The following is a 21,966-nucleotide window of genomic DNA, read 5'->3' on the forward strand; positions in this document are numbered from 1 at the left end:
TAAATTTGAGCTTATCAAATTTTAGTGCCGTTGCCGGGGACTCTTTTGATTCACCATTAGATTAAAGTCTTTGATTTTGTCTAAATTTTTATTTTTCTATTTTACTCACATGCTTTTGTTTCTTTTCTCTTGTGTGTTTCAGGTACATGCCTAAGCCTAGCACCAGGAAAAATCCTACTGGTCCAGTTGTTAAGCTTACAAACCAAGAGTTAGGACAACTGGAGCGTGATAACACAAAAGCAGCCAAGTCAGCAAAGATGACCAATACAATCATATTGAGACATGATGAGGCTGGAGTTTTAAGAGATCGAGAGGGTCATGTGATGATGAGGCTGGAGTTTTAAGAGATCGAGAGGGTCATGTGTACAACGAGCAAGGCCATAAACTTGATGCTGAAGGAGAGTTTTTCAGGAAGAACTCGTCATGGTTGAGGATGATGCACGTGGCGTCGAGCGACACAACGATGGCATCGATCGACGCAACCAAGAAGGCATCAACCGACGCAACGTTGGCGTCGATCGACGCAATGCCATAAACGGTGCGAATGGTGCGGATTTGGATGGTAACAACCAGCAGAACCTTCAGCCTAGACGGGATAACAATGGAGAGCTTGTCAAGACTCTTGCGGACTTCAACAGACCAGATTTGTTCTATGAGAACCGCTCCGCAATTGTCCCTCCTCCATTCCCAAGGAATGATTTTGAGTTGAAGCCTGCCTACTTTGCTCTTGTCGGCCAAAGACCATTCCAGAACTTGCTGCATGAGAAGCCTTTAGACCACATTGAACACTTTGAGGATATAGTCACAAGCATCAAGGCTAATGGAGTCACAGAGGACTATCTCTATTGCAAGCTCTTCCCCTACTCTCTTGCTGGGGAAGCTTCTCATTGGCTAAGACAACTCAAACCGGGATCTCTGACAACCTGGCATGACATCAAGGTGGCATTCTTGAACTACTTCTATGATGATGCGATGTCTGATGAGCTGAAGATTAAGCTCTCCACCTTTAGACAAGGACCTGCTGAATCTTACAAAGCTGTTTGGGTGAGATTCAAAGCATACCAGAGAGACTGTCCACATCATGGGTTCTCAGAAGTGCAGTTGATTAGCATCTTCTTCAGTGGTATTGACTGGAGGTATCAGATGGCTTTGGATGCTGCTAGTGATGGGAACTTTAAGACAAGGTACCCAGATGAGGCTGAAAAGTTGATAGAGAGGCTAGCATCAAGCAACCGTACCAAGAATGCAGACTTAGAGCGGAGAAAAGCACATGAAGGCAATGGTTCAAATCAGTTTGCTGCGGTGAATGCTAAGCTGGATACAGTCCACAATCTTCTTGTGGGAAAGAAGTCTGTTCATTTTGCTGAAGATGTTGAGACTTTTGAGCCAAAGCCAGAGATTACAGAAGATGTCAACTATGTGTATGGAGCTGGGTATCAAAATCATAGATTTGGTCAGAAGAACTCATTCTCAGGAAATCCAAACAGCAACTTCACTAGGACCTATGGATCTTCTTCTTACCAACCCCTGCCTCCACCCAATTCAGAGAGCAAGATGGAATCAATGATTGAGCAGATTCTTCAAGGTCAACAGAAGTTAACTGTAGACTTCAATGGAAAGATTGATTCTGTTTACACTGAGCTGACTGGGAAGTTTGATGCATTAAACACTCATGTCAAGAAGCTGGAAAATCAAGTAATTCAGATTGATGGGTCTGTTAAAAGACAAGAAGAACTTCTTTCTCGAAGAACGGAGACGGATCCAAGGCATGCTTGCAATGCAATTCTGGTGAATGAAGGAGAAAACCATGATACGACGAAAGTAGAACCAGCATCGACCAATACACACCAGCATCGATCGATGCAACTACCATCTAGCGTCGATTGATGCACCACCATTGTCGATCGACACACCCCACGACCAGCTCCGGTTTTCTCCTCAAGTTCCACATGCTTCAGAGCAAGCTTATAAGCCTAAGGTTCCTTTTCCTAAGCCTAGGAGGTCCAAACAGGAGATTGAAGAAGCTAGATGCAAAGCTATGATGGACAAGGTAATGATTGAGATACCTTTGATTGATGCTGTCAAGTTTTCTCCTGGGATTAAGCGGTATGTGAAGCGGATGGTCACCAATGGTTTGAGTCCTGAGGAAGGAGCTTTGCTAACCAATGATGTCAGCTCAATTCTGTTGAAGCAGCCTCCACAGAGAAAGAAAGAAAAGAAGCAGCAAGTGGTTGTTTCTAAAGAAGTGAGTGCAGTAATTCAGTGCAGGATTGCTGAGAAGTTACCAGATCTTGGAAGCTTTGTACTTGATTACTCTATCTCCACAGGAAGGTTTGCTCACTCACTTTATGATCTTGGCTCTAGTATTAACTTGATGCCACCTTCTGTTGCTGTGAGACTTGGGATGACAGATTTCAAGCCAACTATGATATCTCTTATCTTAGCTGATCGATCCAGAAGGATTCTTGAAGGTGTCTTAGAGGATATTCCAATTAAGATTGGAGATTGCATGATTCCCAATGATTTTGTGGTGTTGAAGTATGACAAAGAGCCTAAAGATCCACTTATCTTAGGACGCTCATTCTTGGCTACAGCTGGTGCCATCATAGATGTGAAAAAGGGACAAATAGCTCTGAATGTAGAAGATTTGGTTCTGAACTTAGAGATGGACAAGCTGAGAAGGGTTCCCACTATTGATGGTCAGACATTTTCTGTGGAAATTGCATCTGATGATGATCCGATCATAAAGCTTCATGGAGACATTACTGATGGGTATGTCAAAGAGTTGGAGACTGCTGAGAAAGTGAGCAAACAAGCTGTTAAGCTTGAAGATTGGAGTGGAGATCATCTAATCAGTACTAGAGACCATGATGAAGTTCTGATCCATGACAAGTTGCTGGTGGATGATGTTTTTGTAATGAAAACACGGAATGCTGAGGAAAGTTGCAGAATCGTTGAAGAGACACGAGTTGTAGACTCAGCATCTATCGATGCAGCTGTTGCATCGATCGACACACCTCCACGCGAACGTCCGGACTTGTCCAAAACCAAAGATTCTCGAGTTGATTCCTTAGCTGCAAGTCCTACACCAGTTGTTAAGCTGAAATCTCACCATTCTACAGTCAAGAACCCACAGGTAAGGCCAAGGTATGCATCTTCCTCACCCAAACCTTCTCCTATCATCAATAAAATTTCAAAGGTACAAAAATTGTTTTGCAGTTAACCAAGCCACGAGATTATCGTAGAGCGCTTGTTTCTTCTGTTGATGATTTTGCAAGACATAAAAGAAAGCCAGCCATACCTCAGTCCCGCCCTGGTCCTGTTCCTCATATACTTGGCAAGTCTCATGCACCTACTGCCTACACACCCCCTTGGATGAAGAGGACATTCTCTCGGAAGCATTCATTGCCATGTTCCGATCCACCGGATGCCTGAGATCCAACACATTCAAGCTAATGACTGAAAACAAGCGCTTAGTGGGAGGCAACCCACTCATAGGTTTTTCTTTTCTACTTAAATTGAGTCATTTTTGTTCTTGCTTTGAGTCAGTTTGAATTTGTATTGAATTATGAACTTCTATCAATCATGTTACGTTTAATCTTGTGTTTGAGTGATTCTTAGCAGCGCTAACATCCAAGGAATGAGAAAAACACAAATTAATCGCAGCTAACTCAGGAATAATGTTCGAACTCTCTGCATCTGCAGAGTGCATCGACCGACACACCATCAGTATCGGTCGACACAGAACATTCGGATTGGTAACATGATTTTGTTCACAATTTCAATACTTATTCGTTTTTGTTTATTTTTATTTCGCCAATCTCTTACTTGATAACATTGGGGACAATGTTGTTTAAGTCTGGGGGAGGCAGTTACTAACTACGTTTTTGTTTTTGAGTTTCAGAATTAAAAAAAATTGTTTTATTGAGTCAAAATTTTTATTGGGAACTATGATTTTTCTTTTTAGTGTACTGCTTTGGTTGATTAACGCTGCAGATTGAATCCAAAATCCGACTAATGAAAAATCCAATGGCTGACCAGTAAACCAAAGACATCCATATTTCCAACATAATCCATAAAAGCCTGAGGTAATTTTTGTGCTTTTCTTTTTACCTCATCAAGGAGATTGATGTTCATAGAGCTTGACTCCTTGTTCATACCTGACAAGTAAGATTTCAGAAAAGATAAAATGGTACTCCTCTCCCTTATTAAAGTTTGAAATATTTTTCCTGAGAGCTTTGTTAAAAAAAAAAAAGAGAGAATAAAAGATGAGATGTTTTTGTTCAGTTTAGAGAGGTAGGTAAATTACTTGTGACCTCATTATTCTACTCTTGAGTCAAATGATCACACAAAGCTTGGAAGCGAGAGGTAGGTAAATTACCGATGACCCCATTATTCGCCTACAACTTTGAGAAAAGAAGAAGAAGATAAAAAAAAAACAAAGCAAAGCTCTCAGGAAGATTAAATAGAATAAGTCTGGGGGAGAGAAAGAGTACTACATGTTGTTAAATTTATATCTTGCTTGTTATGGTATTGTACGAGAATGAGTCTAGAAGGTTCTTGACATTGATCAAATTGATGAGACCCACTGATGAAGGCTTAATGGAGGAAGTAGTGGAATTTGGTTTGAATTTGGGATGCTATGAAAGTCAACGGAGAAGTACATGGTGGTTTGATTTGGATTTATCTGCTAAGCATATGGATTATGGTCAGGATGATCATGGCATTACTTTAAAAAAAAAATGAGTTTCTGCGTTTTCAAACCTCTTTCACAGGGCTAAGTTGATGTTTTGCTTGAGGGCAAGCAAAGGCTAAGTCTGGGGGAGTTGATATATCATGGTTTTTAGGTGTTTTTAGCCATGATATAAGTCTTATTTATAGAGTCTTTTTGGTATTTTTAGAGTCTTTTGAGTCTTTATAGGATTTAGCATGGATGAGAGCATAATGGAGCTAAATAGGAAGATTAATCAAGCATTGAGGCTGAGCTACGAAGTTGGGAGACAAGTTCAGAGACTTGCATCGGTCGGTGCAAGTGATGGTGACGATCGATGCATCATCCTGCAGAAGAATTGGATGTTTTCCCACAAGTTTTGAAGATTTACAAAACTGTCCCAAAGTTTCCATATTTGCATCATTAGTACCCATTCGCGTTTTTAGGAATATAAATAGGATTTTTGGGTCATTGTTTAGACCTAAACTTTATTTTTCCTGCAACCTTTTGAGAGAGAAATCCCTGAGAGATTTAGAGAGTTTTTGGAGAGAAGAATCAAGACACCTTCGAGAGAAGATTCAGAACTCCTTTTCTACTTCTTTTAATCTCTTAATGCTATCTATTTTATTCATGATTTGTGTTCTTGCAATTATGTCTGAGTAGATCTCTTGTTAGGTTCAGGGTTTTCATAGGGTTTTTATGATTTATTAGATCTGTTATTTTTAGGATTCTTTATCTTTCTAGATCTTCATCTTAGGTTGTTTTTCATATTAATTCTTGATTGATCACCTAGAATTAATACCTAGGAAAATAATTTGATATGAGAATATAATTGATTTTCCTGATAAAACCTTTTGATGAGCAAAATTACTTTCTGCAAAGAGATTTGATTTAGTGATTTTGTGAACAATCTAAACTTGTTTTTAAAGCTGATTTATTACCTAGAATTTTGCAAAGAGATTTGGATTTTCTGGTTTTCTGGTTTTAAAGAGTTTAGAGTTCTAGATCTGATCTTAATTTCTTGAATCCTAATTTATTGATTGATTTAATATTTCATAAATTTCTGAGAAATTTCCTAAGCCTAGCGTTTTTAATTCTTGAATTTACAACACTTTTGAAATTTGTTTTTGCATTGTTTTTAAATTAATATTTCTCTTTAGTATAATTAAAAAATTATTAAATTTATTGTGTGATCTAGAGTCCTTGTGGATACGATTCTTAAGTACTATAATTGATCTCTTAATTTGAGAAAGTAGCTCTAAGGTAAATTTGAGCTTATCATGTAGTGTCAAATAAAGAAATAAAAAAATAAAGAAAGAAGATAAAAAAAAATGAGAGACGAGAAGATGGAGAGATAGAGTGTGTGTTAATATAAAAAAAAACAAAAAACACTAATGCCCTTATTCGTAATTTAGCATATTTCAACACTATCCCACCATTTTATCCTATCTCACCCATATCTATTACACACAGTGAAACATGATTGTTTCTCTAATTTTAAATAGTGTTTGTACTAGATTTCTAATTAAGTTCTAAAAATGTACTAAAATGATAAGAGACCCTAATACTAATACTCGATAGTTAATTTTGTGTAATTCTAGGTATCGAATAACTGAATTAGGTTTCTTAAATATATATGCATGTTAGAAGCTTATACATTGCTAATAAAACTGTTAGATGTTGTATTGTGATTCATGTAATTGAGAATACGTTCTTTTATCTTTTTTAATATGGCCTTGGCATTTTCTTTAATCGGGTAGATGCTGTATTGTGATTTTTGGGCAGATTCTTGTTTAATTTTGATGTTCCGTTGCAGGTGTTTTGAACTTGTCTGGTTTAAATTGACAACGTAAAGCTGAAGTGGTGACACCAAAATTTTATATATTCTCTTAGCTCGTTTTGATTACTTTTGTTATGTATTACCTCTGATTGTCTATAACTCAGGTCTGCAGCTAACTTTTGATCAGTATAAAAAGCATATGGAGACTTTTTATTCTGGCCGCTGGTCGGAGTTCCGTATTGACATCTTGAGATCTGTGTTGGAACGTTTTAGTTTTGTGGATTTTCACAGTGTTGATATTCATGTGTTCGAATTGGTATTCGTGTTCCAAACAATCGTTGATCCGAAAAAGCTGATCTCCTTGGCTGATTCTGTTTCCAAGGAATAGTGGTTGGTTGTGCTATGTAACCCGGATGAAGTTAGAATTTACAGAATTAAGTAATAAATCGAAGACAATGGAAAGAATATTTCTTGTGTATTATTCAATGGTACTTTACATGGCTTTTATAGAATACAATAAGATCTTATAATATCTAATTACAATCAATGTAATATACGATCACAATCGTATCAATTAACCTTGACCAGATATTCGTTAACTTGTTGCACAAGTTGCGGAGCTGAATCCGTAATACCCTCCCTCAAGTTGGAGCGTGCAAGTCTTGTATGCCCAACTTGAAACAAAACTCTTTATACTCTGGTCCGCCTAACGGTTTAGTGAATATGTCTGCAAGTTGTGAGTGACTGTTAACGTGTGACAAACATATGTTCTTGGAGACGACTTCATCGCGAACAAAATGACAATCAACTTCAACATGTTTGGTGCGATCATGAAAGACAGGATTTGTGGCGATATGAATAGCTGCCTTGCTATCACAATGAACAGACATGGACTCAACATGTTGCACCCCAAGCGCTGCGAGAATTCTTTTAAGCCATATTAACTCTTGTGTTATATATGCTAGAGCTCGATATTCTGCCTCTGCAGATGAGCGACTTACAACCTTTTGTTTTCTCGTTTTCCATGATATATGTGACCCTCCAAGCTGAATGAAATAACCAGTCACTGACCTCCTGGTTAACGGACAACTCGCATAATCACTATCGCACCAACCGTCGAAGTGAAATGGTGTATCTGCTCTCAATAAAATACCTGGACCTGGATTGCTCTTCAAATAACGAACTGCTCGAAAAGCCACATCCCAATGGTCTTGTCTCGGCTTTTGCAGAAACTGAGCAAGAGAGTGAACGCAATAAGCCAAATCAGGTCTTGTTACTGCCAAATATATCAACCTGCCAACAAGCCGTCGAAAAGGAGCCGGATCTTGCAATAGTGGTGATTGAGACAAGGCTAGTTGATGATTCGATTCAAGAGGAAAAACGACAGGTTGAGCACCTAACAGACCTGTGTCAGAGATAATATCTAGAGCATATTTTCTTTGACAAAGATACATACCCGTAGCGTTGCGTGCCACTTCAATCCCCAAAAAATACTTCAACTGTCCCAAGTCTTTCATATGGAAGCATGTGGAAAGATATTGCTTGAATTCAGCGATGACTTTCAAAGTGCTGCCACTAATGACTAAGTCGTCAACATAAACCAACACATTGAGCTGTTCTCCATTCTTATCCAATGTAAACAGTGAATAGTCAGAACGATTCTGTTCAAATCCATACTCTTTCAAACTTGTAGACAATTTAGCAAACCAGCATCGTGAACTCTGCTTTAATCCATAAATCGATTTTCAAAGCCGACATACCTTACCCGAAGCAGACGCTTTGAATCCAGGTGGTAACTGCATATAGATCTCTTCTTCGAGGTCGCCGTGCAGAAAGGGATTGTATACGTCCATCTGATGAACATCCCACTTGTTCTTCACCGCTGTGTCGAGGAACAACCGTACAGTACCCATCTTTGCAACTGGTGCAAAAGTGTCCCCATAGTCAACACCTTCAACCTGTTTGTTACCGAGAGCTACTAACCTTGCTTTATGTCGTTCCAATGTGCCATCAGATTTGTATTTCAGTGTGTAAACCCATTTACAACCTATTGCTTTCTTGCCCTTTGGTAAATCACCAACATCCCACGATCGGTTCCTTTCTTGAGCCTCGATTTCACTTGACATTGCTTTGTTCCACCGCTCGTCCTCCATAGCCTGTTTAAACGATTTAGGCACTACTCTAGAAGTAATTGCAGCCAGATAAGCTTGATGTTGAGCATAAAATCGTTCACAGTCCACGTAGTTGGCTATCGGGTAATTCGAGGTGGAACCAGAGCTCTCAGATTGTGGAGATTTCTTATTAGCCGTTTGTACCACAAATTCTCTCAATTTTACGGACTGAGTCTTTTGGCGTTTAACTCGACCTAACTCTTCCGCCGGGGCAGGCTTTGTAGAGATCAATGTCGTCGTTCTTGGAGGAATCTCGGTCGACGGCGCCGGTGAGCTGCGGAGAGAAACCTCTTCAACGTCGCTATTACGTACGACCTCGTTTTGGTGTGGAGAGATGGTGGTGTCACGTGGGTTTTCATTAACCAAAGATGGGCTTTGAGGCCCATTAGTTGAATTTGTAACGCTTTGGTAGGCCTGAACCACCAAATCGACCCAGTCTTCTGTCTTCTTCTTCATTTTCGTGAAATAGAGAGCTCAAGTTAAAAACATCGGGTTCATGCTCTGTTTTGGCTTCTTCTTGGGCAGGTATGAATGGAAAATCCTCCTCATAGAATACAACATCTCTAGAAACAAAAAAACTGATTTTTCTCCAAATCGTACAACCGCCATCCTTTTTTCCCGTAAGGATATCCGACGAAAACACATCTGCGGCTGCGAGAGGCAAACTTGTCGCCTCTATGAAATTGGTCATGGGCGTAGCAGAGACTATCAAACGTCTTCATGTGTTCATATACAGGTTTTTCACTGTATAACCGTTCATAAGGAGTCATTCCGTTTAACACCATACTTGGTGTTCGATTGATTAAGTATGCCGCCGTTAAAACGCATTCACCCCAAAACTCAATTGGCATATTGGATTGAAACCGCAGTGTCCTAGATACGTTGAGTACATGCCTATGCTTTCTCTCAACTCTTCCATTTTGTTGAGGAGTTCCAACACATGACGTCTCATGCAAGATGCCTTGTTGCTTGAAAAACTCGCTTAAACAAAGAAATTCTGACCCGTTATCGCTTCTTATGACTCGAACCTGAGTTTGAAATTGTCTTGCAGTCATCGCTAAGAAGGTTTTAAGATGATTTGGTGCTTCTGATTTTTCAGACATCAAATAAAGTCACACTCCACGAGAGTAATCATCTACCACGGTTAAGAAGTAACGAGCACCAGAATGCGTTGGTGTCCTATAAGGCCCCCATATATCACAATGCACTAAATTGAAAATCCTTTTCGTTTTATTCTCACTTATTGGAAAAGACAATCTTGTTTGCTTAGCGCGAAGACATACATCACATGCTTTATTTGAAATTTCAGAAGCAACAAGATGTGAAACAACTGGAAGTAGACCAACTACTTTAGATGAAGGATGTCCCATCCGCTTATGCCAGAGTTCCAACGACTTCACGTCTCTAACCATCACGGATGCTGCTAACTCCATACTTTGAAAGTGGAAGGTCCCTCCCATACGCTTGCTAACTCCAGTCACCATCCTCGTAGTACGGTCCTGAACAACAAGGAAATGATCAACTAACTGTACTACGCAATGGTTCTCATGCATTAACTGACATAGAGAGATCAAATCTTTTTGGAAATCTTCAACATAATAAACTGAGCGAAGTATCAGATTAGGTCCTAGCCTCACAGATCCTTCCTTAACTGCTACTCTTTCTCTACCATCAGCTAACACAACCCCAACTGATAGTATATCCTGAACATCCGTTAAGATATCTAGTCGACCCGTCATATGGTGCGAAGCACCCGTATCCATTATCCAGAAATGTGAAGAAGACGTACCCGTTAATTTTTCGGTTGCTTGAGTTTTCCCAGCATTAAGAAGACTCTTAATAGCTTTCCACTGCGAGTCGCTGAGTCCACTTACTCCATCTCTGTCCTTATCCGTTACCACATAGTTAGCTTGCTCATAGCCAGCTGGTTCGTTGATGTGAACGGCGTTGGCGTACGTAGTGATACCACGACCTCTTCCTACCACTCCACTTGTGCCTCCACGCCCACGTCCGCGACCTGGCGTTGTTCGGGATCTCGGCCTATCTCCCCACCACTCTGGATAGCCTATCACTCCATAGCAACTATCGCTTGAGTGACCGGAACGATTGCAATGTTTACAGAACATTTTTCTGCTCACATCGTCTCTTCGAAATGGTTGTGCGGTTTGGACAGCAAAAGCACTCACCGCTTAATTTTCTTCAGCCCCTTTTGTTCCGTTTCTCATCAAATCTTCCTCTTGCCTCACGATGTTGTAAACCTCCTCCATAGGCTGAATGGGAATTCGTGAAACAAGGCTAGATCTTACGGTTCGAAACAAAGTGTCATCAAGACCAAAAAGAAACTGATGTACCTTGTCTTCCTTCTCTTGAAGTTCTCCAAGATCACACTCGCATTTCCCACATTTGCACAACCTCAAGGGACGGTAGTTAGCCATGCTATCCCAAATTCGAGTCAACTTCCCAAAGTAGGTTTCAATTGCTAAACCTCTTTGTCTGCAACAAGCAAGCTCTGCTCTGATTTGTTGAATTCTCGGTCCATTGGTGACAGAGGATCGCTTCTTTAGATGATCCCACAACTCCTTGGCCACATCTCGGTGAAATATGTTAGATCGAAGCTTTGGATCAATGGACATTTTAATCCATGAAACAAGAAAAGCCTGGATGGTCCACCAATCCTCCAAGTCGGGAGATCCTTCTTCAGTTTTGGCGATGGTGCCGTCGAGAAAGCCAAATTTTTTTCGAGAGCACAACGCCGTCTTCATACCGCAAGCCCATTTGTCATAATTCATTCTCATCAACAACGGATAAGAAATGACCGCACTAGGATTGTCAGCCGCCGTCAGATCATAAGGCGAGATGGTGCGTTGGACTTCAGTGGTTGTCGGGTTCGTTGTCTGGTTTGTGGTCGGGTTCGTGTTGGATCCACCGGTTGGCATCGTAGAGAATCAATATCTCTGTTGCTAAAAGAAAAATTTTAGAAGTACTCTGATACCACAATAAATGGAAGACAATGAAAAGAATATTTCTTATGTATTATTTAATGGTATTTTACATGGCTTTTATAGAATACAATAAGATCTTATAATATCTAATTACAATCAATATAATATACGATCACGTATCTCAATCACAATCGTATCAATTAATTTTGACCAGATCTCCGTAATATTAAGAGAGACTTCTCATAGATTCGATTTTTGACAAACTTTTGGTTTTTGATTCTAGATCCAATCTCCTATATCATAGATTTATTTTGCGAAAAGACGATCCGCCACCTCTAGAATCAATCAAAGATTACAAATATAATCTTAAGAGAGCTCATGAAGTAAACATAGCTAGATGGACAAATTTTTAAATATTTATTATTTATTTTCACTTTTCCCATCATGAGCTTATATAAAAAACTTGACTTTTTTATCAAACATTTTTTTTGGCAAAACAAAAAACGCACCGATCCTAACTCCTAAGCATCTCTCTCTCTCTCTCTCTCTCTCTCTCTACTTAAGGACGAGAAGCAGAGACAATTTTGAGTTCCTCGATCATCACTTCATTACAGTAATTGCGGATTCAGTATCTTCTGTGTTTTGAGGTTTTTTCCTAGAATTCCAAGGTTAGTTCTTCTCCCAGCTTGTGTTGTTTCGATTGATATTTTAGGTTTTTGCTCGTTTCACTCAGATTCGTGTTTTCGATATTTAGTTTTTATTTCATAGCGAATCTGAGGGTTAGAGAGTTTAGGGCCGCTAGGCTCATGCTCATGCATAGCGATTTTTTCTTGTCTGGTTGGAGTTGATAACGCAAAGCTGAAGTAATAACCCTATTTACATTCTCTTGCTCGTTTGCTTATTTTTTGTATGATAAAAGCATGAAGACTCCTAATTCTGGCTTCTGGTCAGACCTCCCTATGGACATCTTGACATCTGTGTTTGGACGTTTGAGTTTTGTGGACTTACACCGCGCTAAGATTGTGTGTTTGAATTGGTATTCGTGTTCGAAACAAAGGTTGCTCTGTAAAGAAAGACCCCCATTGCTGATTCTGTTTCCAGAGAACGATGTTTGTGCTCTGTATAACCCGGATGAAGCTAGGGTTTACAAAACGAAAAGAGACTTTTCAGGGATCCGATTCTTGGCAAATTCAGGCAACTGGTTCTTGGTTCTTGATTCCAAATCTAAGCTCAACATCATAAATTTGTTTAGCGAGAAACAGATCGATCTTCCACCTTTAGAGTCGATGAACAGGGATCACTACAGTCTTGAACGAGTAGGAGATAATGAATTCAAAGAGGTCACTACAGTACTCCGAGTCGGACGTCCCTCAGTTATCATCAGGAATGCGAAAGATCTAAGAGGTCTTTTGTGGGTAGATGAGAAGAAAGAAGAGTACGTTGCAATCTGGTTCTTCAACGTGAGTCACGAGATTATGATTGATTATATTGCCGTTTGCAAGAACGGGGAAGATCATTACCGTAGGGTTCCACCACGCCTGTGGTTTCCAGCCATATCTGATATGGTACTCCGGGGTGGTGTTAGTCTTTACGTTTCAATGAGTGATCAATATATGCAAAAACTGGATTTGTCTGGACAAGAAGGTTTCGAAGATTTGACCAAGAATGATGATACCCTTATGCCATTTCATCCATCAAATGCTCGGCGTGATTTTTATGAAACAACAATTAACTATAACATTGCTGTTACGACATCAGGAGAGGTTTTGTTGGTCGAGATCTACTTTTACAAAAAAACAATGCAGAGGAGGTTCAGTCTCTTCAAGAAGGATCCTAATCCAGGCCCTGATGCTATTATCAACGACCCGAACCCGCTTGTTGAGGTACATTCTCTAGGTGATGAGGCACTGCTTCTTGATTTGGGTATCACGGTGCCTGCTGACCATACCCTTGGTATCGAACCAAACTCTATCTATTTCACCCGTCATGACCGTGCTTGTAAACGTGGCCGAAAACCTTCATGCCTGGACATATGTGTGTTCAACCTTGCAACAAAGAACCTCAAACGCTTCCCCGGTTTATCCAACTTAAACCTCACAGATGCTCGATGGTTTCTCCCCTCATGATCTTGATTTGTTTTTCTTTTCTTGGAGAGATCACACTTTTTTTCTTCTGTTATAATTCTTTTTAGTTTCTATGTATATCGACTAAGCTTTGAAAACATATTCAGGACTAAAAATATCATTAATCAAGTTATTTATTCATAGACACTGATAACACTGGAAACTTTTTCTTTTTGCAGTTTAATTTGTTTTTAACTCGCATTAGTCTAATTTGAATCTAATAATAATACTTGATAGTTAATTTTGTGTAATTCTAGGTTTCGAATAATTGAATTATGTTTCTTATATACATGTTAGTAGCTTATACAATATTTTATAAAACTGTTGGATGTGGTATTGTGATTCATGTAATTGAGAATACGTTCTTTAATTTTATTTTTAATATACCGTGGCATTTTCTTTAATCGCTAGGATGCGGTATTGCGTTAATTCAGAATTTAATTAGCCTTTTGCAAGAATAGGGACAATCATTACCGTGAGGTTTCAACACGGATTGCGTTACATAACATATCTGATATGGTACAGTACTACGAGGTGGTGACAGTTTTTAAAACTCCACGACTAATGGTCACATTGAAATAAGGTTTCAAGAATGTGTTCAAGAAGGATAATATATCAGGTTTCAAGAATGTGTTCAAGAAGGATAAAACTCCACCGGTTCTGTATATTTATATTCTCTCAACCGGTTGAATTACTATTCATAACCGGTGGTATAATTTAATTCCAATAGTTCAGCATAACCTAGGAAGATCATCACGCATGCAGTATATAACATCTTTTTATCCTTTTTTTTTTTTGGCAAAACAAAACGCACCGTCCTAATCATCTCTGTCTTTCTTTCTACCAAAAAAACAAAAACCATCTCTCTCTACTTAAGGACGAGAAGCATAGACAAGTTTGAGTTCTTTGATCATCACTTCATTACAGTAATTGCGGATTCAGTATCTTCTGTGTTTTGAGGTTATTTCTTAAAATTACAAGGTTTGTTCTTCTCCCAGCTTGTTTTTGTTCCTTTGTCTCGATTGGTATCTTAGGGTTCTCGATCAGTTCTTATATGTAGCGGTTGCATTAGAACGATTTTTTCTTGTCTGACTGGAGTTGACAACGCAAAGTTGAAGTGATAACCATATTTACATTCTCTCGCTCGTTTGCTTACTTTGTATGATAAAAGCATGAAGACTCCTAATTTTGGCTTCTGGTCGGACCTCCCTATGGACATCTTGAGATCCGTGTTTGAACGTTTGAGTTTTGTGGACTTACACCGCGCTAAGATTGTGTGTTTGAATTGGTATTCGTGTTCGAAACAAACGGTGCTCAGTAAAAGAAGACCCCCATTGCTGATTCTGTTTCCAGAGAACGATGTTTGTGCTCTGTATAACCCGGATGAAGCTAGGGTTTACAAAACTAAACGAGATTTTTCAGGGATCCGATTCTTGGCAAATTCAGGTGAATGATTCCTTGTTATAGATTCTAAATCCAAGCTCTATATCATAAATTTGTTTAGCGAGAAAAAGATCGATCTTCCACCTCTAGAGTCAATGAAGAGTGATTACTATAGTCTTGAACGAATCGGAGATAGTAAATTCAAGGAGGTAAGATATTCCTCATCAGCTGTCATGCATTATAATGCGAAAGATCTAAGAGGTCTTTTATGGTTAGATGAGAAGAAAGACGAGTACGTCGTAGTGTGGTACTTCAATAAGAGTAACTTGTGTATGATTCACTATATAGCCGTTTGCAAGAACGGAGAAGATCATTACCGTGTGATTCTAACAGGCGTCTGGTTACCAGGCCTATGTGATATGGTGGTACTCGAGCGTGGTGGTGATAGTCTTTACGTTACAATGAGTTATCATCAATGTATGAAAAAACTGGATTTGTTTGGGCAAGAAGGTTCGTCCATGAAATATAGATTAGTACCATTTCATCCTCTGAGTGGTGATAAAAAAACAGTTAGCATTAACATTGTTGTTACAATATCGGGAGAGGTTTTGTTGGTCGAGAACATCTTTTGTGGAAGAACAAAGCATAGGATCTTCCGTCTATACAAAAGGTATCCAAATCAAGACCCCGCTAGTATTATTGAAAACCGTATCCCGTTTGTTGAGGTTGATTCTCTAGGTGATGAGGCACTGCTTCTTGATTTGGGTATCACCGTGCCTGCTGACCATACTCTTGGTATCGAACCAAACTCCATCTATTTCACCCGTTATGACCGTACTTTTAAACGAGGCAAAAAACCTTCATGCCTGGACATATGTGTATTCAACCTTGCAACAAAGAACCTCAGACGCTTCCCTGGTCTCTCCAACTTAAAGCTCACGGATGCTTGATGGTTTCTCCCCTCATGATCTTGATTTGCTTTCTTTTCTTGGAGAGTTTCACAATTTTTCTCTTCTGTTTATAATTCTTTTTATTTTCTATGTATAAAAAAATATGCTTTGAAACATATTCTGGACATGGTGACTAAAAACATCATAAATCAAGTCAATTCTTCATAGACACTGATAACACTGAAAACTTTTTTTTGCAATTTTTACTCGCATTACTTTAATTTATTCTATCTAAAAACGTTGTCATTGGCCTTTTTTTTTTTTTGCGGAATCAGTAACTATGCACCGCGAACATGCATGGTGATACCAAGTGTGAGATCTTATGTATGGAGAGGTTAGTTGTTCAGCCAGCTTCTGCAATAATTTTCTAGATACTGTAATATACATACCAATAATCCAATTTGAGTTCATACAAAAAAAAAAAAATCCAATTTGAGATTAGTTTGAATCAGAGGAAAAATGAAGGGATTGCATTTTCTTTAATCAGGGTTCTGAAATTACTGTTATTTTTTTTGGACAGATTCTTGTATTAATGTTCTGCTGCAAATTTTTTACTGTTGTCTAATTTGAATGATAACGTACAGCAGAAATGGTGTAACCAGGGACACCTTCTCTTGCTCGTTTGATTCCTTCTGTTATATATTACCTCTGATGGTCTATTTCTCAGTTTTGCAGCTAAATTTTGTTCGATATAAAAACTTATGGAGACTTCTAGTTTTAGCCGCTGGTCGGAGATCCCTATTGAAATCTTGAGCTCTATGTTGGAACGTTTGAGTTTTGTCAGATTTTCACCGCGCTAAGATCGTGTGCTCGAATTGGTATTCATGTTTGAAACAATTGCTGATCCGAAAACCAAATCTCCGTGGCTGATTCTGTTTCCAAAGGATGGTGGTTGTGCTCTGTACAACCCGGAGGAAGCTAGAATTTACAGAACGAAGAGTCGAAGAGAGACTTCTCAGGGACTCGATTCCTGGCAAACTCAGGAAACTGGTTCCTAGTGCTAGATTCTCGTTCCAATCTCTATAGAAGAGGACGGGGAAGATCATTATAGTCACATTCCAACACGAAGCAATCTTGACTTGAACTTACAGGGCTTATGGACATGGTGGTGACAGTCTATATATATATCAACTTGTATCAATTCATTCGAAGACTAAAATTTTTTGGACAAGAAGGTTTCATGGACGTGTCCAACAGTGATACATTTTCATTAAGTATGGACAGTTGGACACAATGAATTGAATACATATTAGCAAGTGTTAGCAATCACATTGCTGTTACAACATCATGAGAGGTTTTATTGGTTCAGAACTTTTTTTACAATGTAAGAAGATATAGGATGTTCCGTCTCTATAAGGATTCTAATCCAGGCTTTCGGAACTCAATGTTCAAGGTAATGAGACCCTGCTTCTGGATTTGGATATCACCATGCCAGCCGACCATACCCTTGGTATCGAGCCAAACTACATCTATTTCACCTAATCATGACCATGTCCATAACTGTGGCTTGAAACGTTCATGCCAGGACATCTGTGATATGCTCAAATTTAACCCTGAACTACTCTCTCAAATTAAGAGATCAATTGTAGTACTTAGGGATCGTATCCACAAGGACTCTAGATCACACAATAGATTTAATGATCTTTTAATTATGCTAAACCAAAATTGTAATTTAAATAGCAATACAAAAACAGAAAATAAAAGAGTTGTAAATTCAGAAGGATTAAACGCTAGGCATAGGGAAATTCTCAAGAAACCATGAAAAAGCAGATCAATTAATTAAACAAGCAGGATTCAATAATTAAGCACCGTTTCTTGAACTCTAAACACAATTGTAAAATAAATCAGTTCTCACTGTAAATATTATCTAAGTTTTAAAACCCGAAAATCCAAATCTCTTTGCAAAATTCAAGTTAAAAACCAGCAATAAAATCAAGTTTAGATAAGTTCACAAAATCCCTAAATCAAATCTCTTTGTAAATAGGTATTTTGCTCACCAAAGGTTTTTGTCAAGAAAATCAATTATATTCTCATATCAATCAATAATCCTAAGATCTAAATCCAAATGACTAATCAAAGATCTAACATTAAGAACAACCTATGGTGAAGAACAAGAAATATAATGAATCCAAACAATTAATCAATCTGACAATCCATGAAATCCCTAATGAGAAACCTTAAACCTAACAAGCAGATCTACTCAGACATAATTGCAAGAACACAAGTCATGAATAAAATAGATAGCATTGAGAGATTAAAGGAAGAAGAAAAAAAGTTCTGAATCTTCTCTGGAAGGAGTCTTGATTCTTCTCTCCAAAAACTCTCTAAAATCTCTCAGGGTTTTCTCAATGCTATCTATTGCTAGAAAATAAAGCTTGCTAGAAAATAACTTAGGTCTAAACAATGACCCAAAAATCCTATTTATATTCCTAAAAACGTCCAGGGACTAATGATGCAAATATGGAAGACTTTGGGGCAATTCTGTAAATCTTCAAAACTTATGGGAAAACTTCCGATTTCTTCTTTGGCCCAGCATCGATCGATTCCATCACTTGCATCGACCGATGCAAGTCTCTGAACTTGTCGCCCAACTTCACAGCTTAGCCTCAGTGCTTGAATGTGCTCCAAATCCTCCTATTTAGCTTCATTATGCTCTCATCCATGCTAAATCCTATAAAAACTCAAAAGACTCTAAAAATACCAAAAAGACTCTATAAATAAAACTTATATCATGACTAAAAACACCTAAAAACCATGATATATTAATCTGTGTGTTCAATCTTGCAACAATGGAACAGAAACGCTTCCCCGGTCTCAATGTCATCGACTTAAGGCTCAAAGATGCTCAATGGTTTATCCGGTATTTGATTTTGGTGTTTTTAAATTTCCACACTTTTTTCTCTTGTTTTTTTGTTCTAGTTCTATGTCTTGTTTAGCCTTTTTAATATTTTTTTCTCTCTTTTTGGTGTATTGCATAAAAATATAGCATAAAACTTTCACCTTACCCTTCGTATATAACATTTTTCATATAAATCTAGGTTGCACTGTTGAACAAATTTTCGAAATATGAAGAAAAATTTGCATGCTACATATAATTGAGAAATTTATAAAAGAAGATATAGTTATCGTTGTGAATTGTGATGAAGACTCCATAGTTTTATCAAAACTTAAAAATTTAGATGAAGAATTTTGAATTTTTTAAGATTTTCTAGACATGTATACGAAGGACATACATAACTTTTTTTTATCAACACTTTTTCTTTATTACAAAGTTTTATACAGTATATTGTATTTTTGGGTCAAAAGTTATAAATCTTCCATAATTGGTGAAATACCAAACAGTGTTGCAGTACTAAATTTTGATCGATGGTACAAAAGATAGCAGTATAAATAATGGTGTTACGAAAACTAGCATTACAAATAGAGGAGGTACAAGATGACAGTACAAACGTGATTTCGAATGCCTTTGTTTTGTAATACACAGTCTTATGATCGGTAACATTAGAGACATTACAATCCTTACCAGTTATCACTACCATTTCATGTAAACCAATCAATTAAGCTTCAATATTTAAAACTAAGACTTCTCTCTCACTTAGTTTGTTTCATTTAAACCAATAGCCTAATATATTAGTATAAAAGAGGCAAGTTTTATAAAATGACTTTACAAAACCTAATCTTTTGACTCTTTCATGCCGTACGTTGGGCTTGTTTACGAGAGGCCCAAATGCTTTACGCATTCTACAGAATCGCATATTGTTTGAAAAAACCCTAGTTCTGCATTTCTACTCAAGAACTCGATCTCAGCAGCAACACATTCTTCTACACCACCCTTTGTCTCCTTAACCCTAATAATGGCCGATGTTCGTTGGTCGGATCTTCCTATGGACATATTAAGATCTGTGTTGCGACGTTTGAGTTTTGTCTATTTCCACCGCGCTAAGATGGTATGTTCGAATTGGTATTTATGTTCGAAACAAACCTCGCCTCGATTAAGCGGATCTCCATTGCTTATTATGTTTCTAGAGAGTGGTGATTGTCGTCTATACCACCCGGAGGAAGCTAGGGTTTTTAAAACGAAGAGAGACTTACCAAATATTAAATTCTTGGCAAACTCAGGTAACTGTTCTTGGTTCTGGATTCTAAATCCAATCTCTAAATTATAGATGTACTTAGCCAGAAAAAGATTGATCTTCCACCTCTAGAGTCGATCAAAGGTTGCCAACATAATCTTTAGAGGGTCGGAGATAAAACATTCAAGGAGGTAGGAACCCATCGCTGTGTCATCCAGAAAGCGAGAAATCTGAGAGGTCTTTTGTGGGTAGACAAGAAGAAGGAAGAGTTCGTTGTTGTATGGTACTTCCATAAGAATATAGTCCGCAAGTATATGACTGAGTATTTAGCCTTTTGCAAGAATGGGGAAGATCATTACCGTGAGATTCCAGCACGCTTTGCCTTACGAGACGTGTCTGATATGATACTACTACCTCGTGGTGACAGTATTTACGTCTTAACGACTAGTAATCACATTCGAAAACTCACATTTGATTCGTCTGGACAAGACGGTTTCAAGAATATTTTATCACCATTTTGTTTGCCAGGTCCTCCGATTGAATTAAATTATCATGATGATGAGTGTCGCTATAACATTGCTGTTTGACCATCAGGAGAAATTTTGGTTGTCATGAGCATCTTTTCCGAGTCTTCAAGGCCTTGGATGTTTCTTCTTTATAAAAAGAACCGTTATGTATTCCCGGGTAATAGTTTGTACAACATGCTTGTTGAGGTAGATTCCTTAGGTGATGAGGCTCTGCTTCTGGATTTGGGTACCACCGTGCCTGCTAATCCTGACCTTGGTATCCAACCACACTCTATCTATTTCTCTCGCACTCGCCATGCTTGTTTCTCTTTCCAGAAACGTTCATGCCTTGACTTATGTGTGTTCAACATCGCAACAAAGACCCTCAAACGTTTCCTGGGTTTCTTCAACTTAAAGCTCAAGGATGCTCGATTGTTCCTTCCGTCTTGATGATTTGTTTCTTTCTGCATTCCTTTTGTGGTGTTTCTTAAGAGATTTTTACACTTTTTGGTTTATGTCTAGTTGCCTTTTCATTTTCTTTAGAAAATAGTTTTGGGACCTGAAGGTTCTTTAGTTGGGCAATGTTGACATGGTGAATGAAACATTCTAAACATAGACACTACTAAATAATTAATTGCCTGCCAGAAAAATTTCAAAAAGATATAGAAAATTTTATTTTAAATCATTGCGAAGTCTAATTAGAAAATTGAATTTACTAAATAATAGAACTAAAATCTAAAATTTATTATTACATAATTAAATAAAAATATTTTAAAAGAAAGATATTGATCATACATAGAATTTCATTTTACGATAGGAACCGTGTTATGTCCACAATGTGTAAATTAATAATTGAATGTCTTTAACATCTTTTATTTTGGTTCCTTTCAACATATTTTGACATTTGTCACCATCTTAAATCGATAATTTAGCATATGTCATCATCACACGTTAAGGACTGACATTAGAAACTGAATTTTACAATTTACATGATAAAATTGTTAGTTTTCATTTTAAAATTTTGTTGACATGTGTCAAAATCTTATTGATAGATTTAAGACATGTTTAGTGACTAATTTTTTTGAGTATGTAATTTATATTAATTATTACTTATGTATAGATTTCCTTTATATAATAAGTTTAGAATTTTTACTTTTTTTTTTCTTAATTATTTTCATAAATTTAGAATTGACACATATCAAAATTTTATCATATAATTGACATATGTAACAGGTTTGTTTGAAACCAAACTTTGTATAATAAGATAATTAACATCTTTTATCAACTTTTTATTTTGGCTAAACTAAACGCATCGTTTTAAGCAATC

The 21,966-nt window shown here is 37.8% G+C and overlaps 1 protein-coding gene, 1 non-coding gene and 3 pseudogenes across 3 annotated transcripts; 3 read left to right on the plus strand and 2 right to left on the minus strand.

The window, feature by feature from the left end:
• Positions 1 to 981: 981 nt before the first annotated feature.
• LOC147939835 (small nucleolar RNA R71) lies at positions 982 to 1,088 on the minus strand. The gene has a single exon (XR_015564907.1). It is a non-coding gene; the product is annotated as a small nucleolar RNA R71 (small nucleolar RNA).
• A 9,763-nt stretch (positions 1,089 to 10,851) lies between these two features.
• Positions 10,852 to 11,598, minus strand: LOC147939836 (uncharacterized). Its single transcript, XM_087461050.1, has one exon. The coding sequence runs from the start codon at positions 11,596 to 11,598 to the stop codon at positions 10,852 to 10,854; it is 747 nt and encodes a 248-aa protein (XP_087317176.1).
• Positions 11,599 to 12,092: 494 nt separating this feature from the next.
• LOC104706853 (F-box protein At5g25290 pseudogene) lies at positions 12,093 to 13,904 on the plus strand (annotated as a pseudogene). The gene is made up of 2 exons (XR_015564641.1): positions 12,093 to 12,272; positions 12,524 to 13,904. The product of XR_015564641.1 is annotated as an F-box protein At5g25290 pseudogene (transcript).
• A 995-nt stretch (positions 13,905 to 14,899) lies between these two features.
• On the plus strand, positions 14,900 to 16,078 carry LOC104706854 (F-box protein At5g25290 pseudogene; annotated as a pseudogene).
• Positions 16,079 to 19,862: 3,784 nt separating this feature from the next.
• LOC104709379 (F-box protein At5g25290 pseudogene) lies at positions 19,863 to 21,179 on the plus strand (annotated as a pseudogene).
• The last annotated feature ends 787 nt before the right edge of the window (positions 21,180 to 21,966 follow it).

This window comes from Camelina sativa, chromosome 8 (assembly GCF_030686135.1).
Source record: "Camelina sativa cultivar CO46 ecotype springtype chromosome 8, ASM3068613v1".
NCBI lineage: Eukaryota > Viridiplantae > Streptophyta > Magnoliopsida > Brassicales > Brassicaceae > Camelina > Camelina sativa.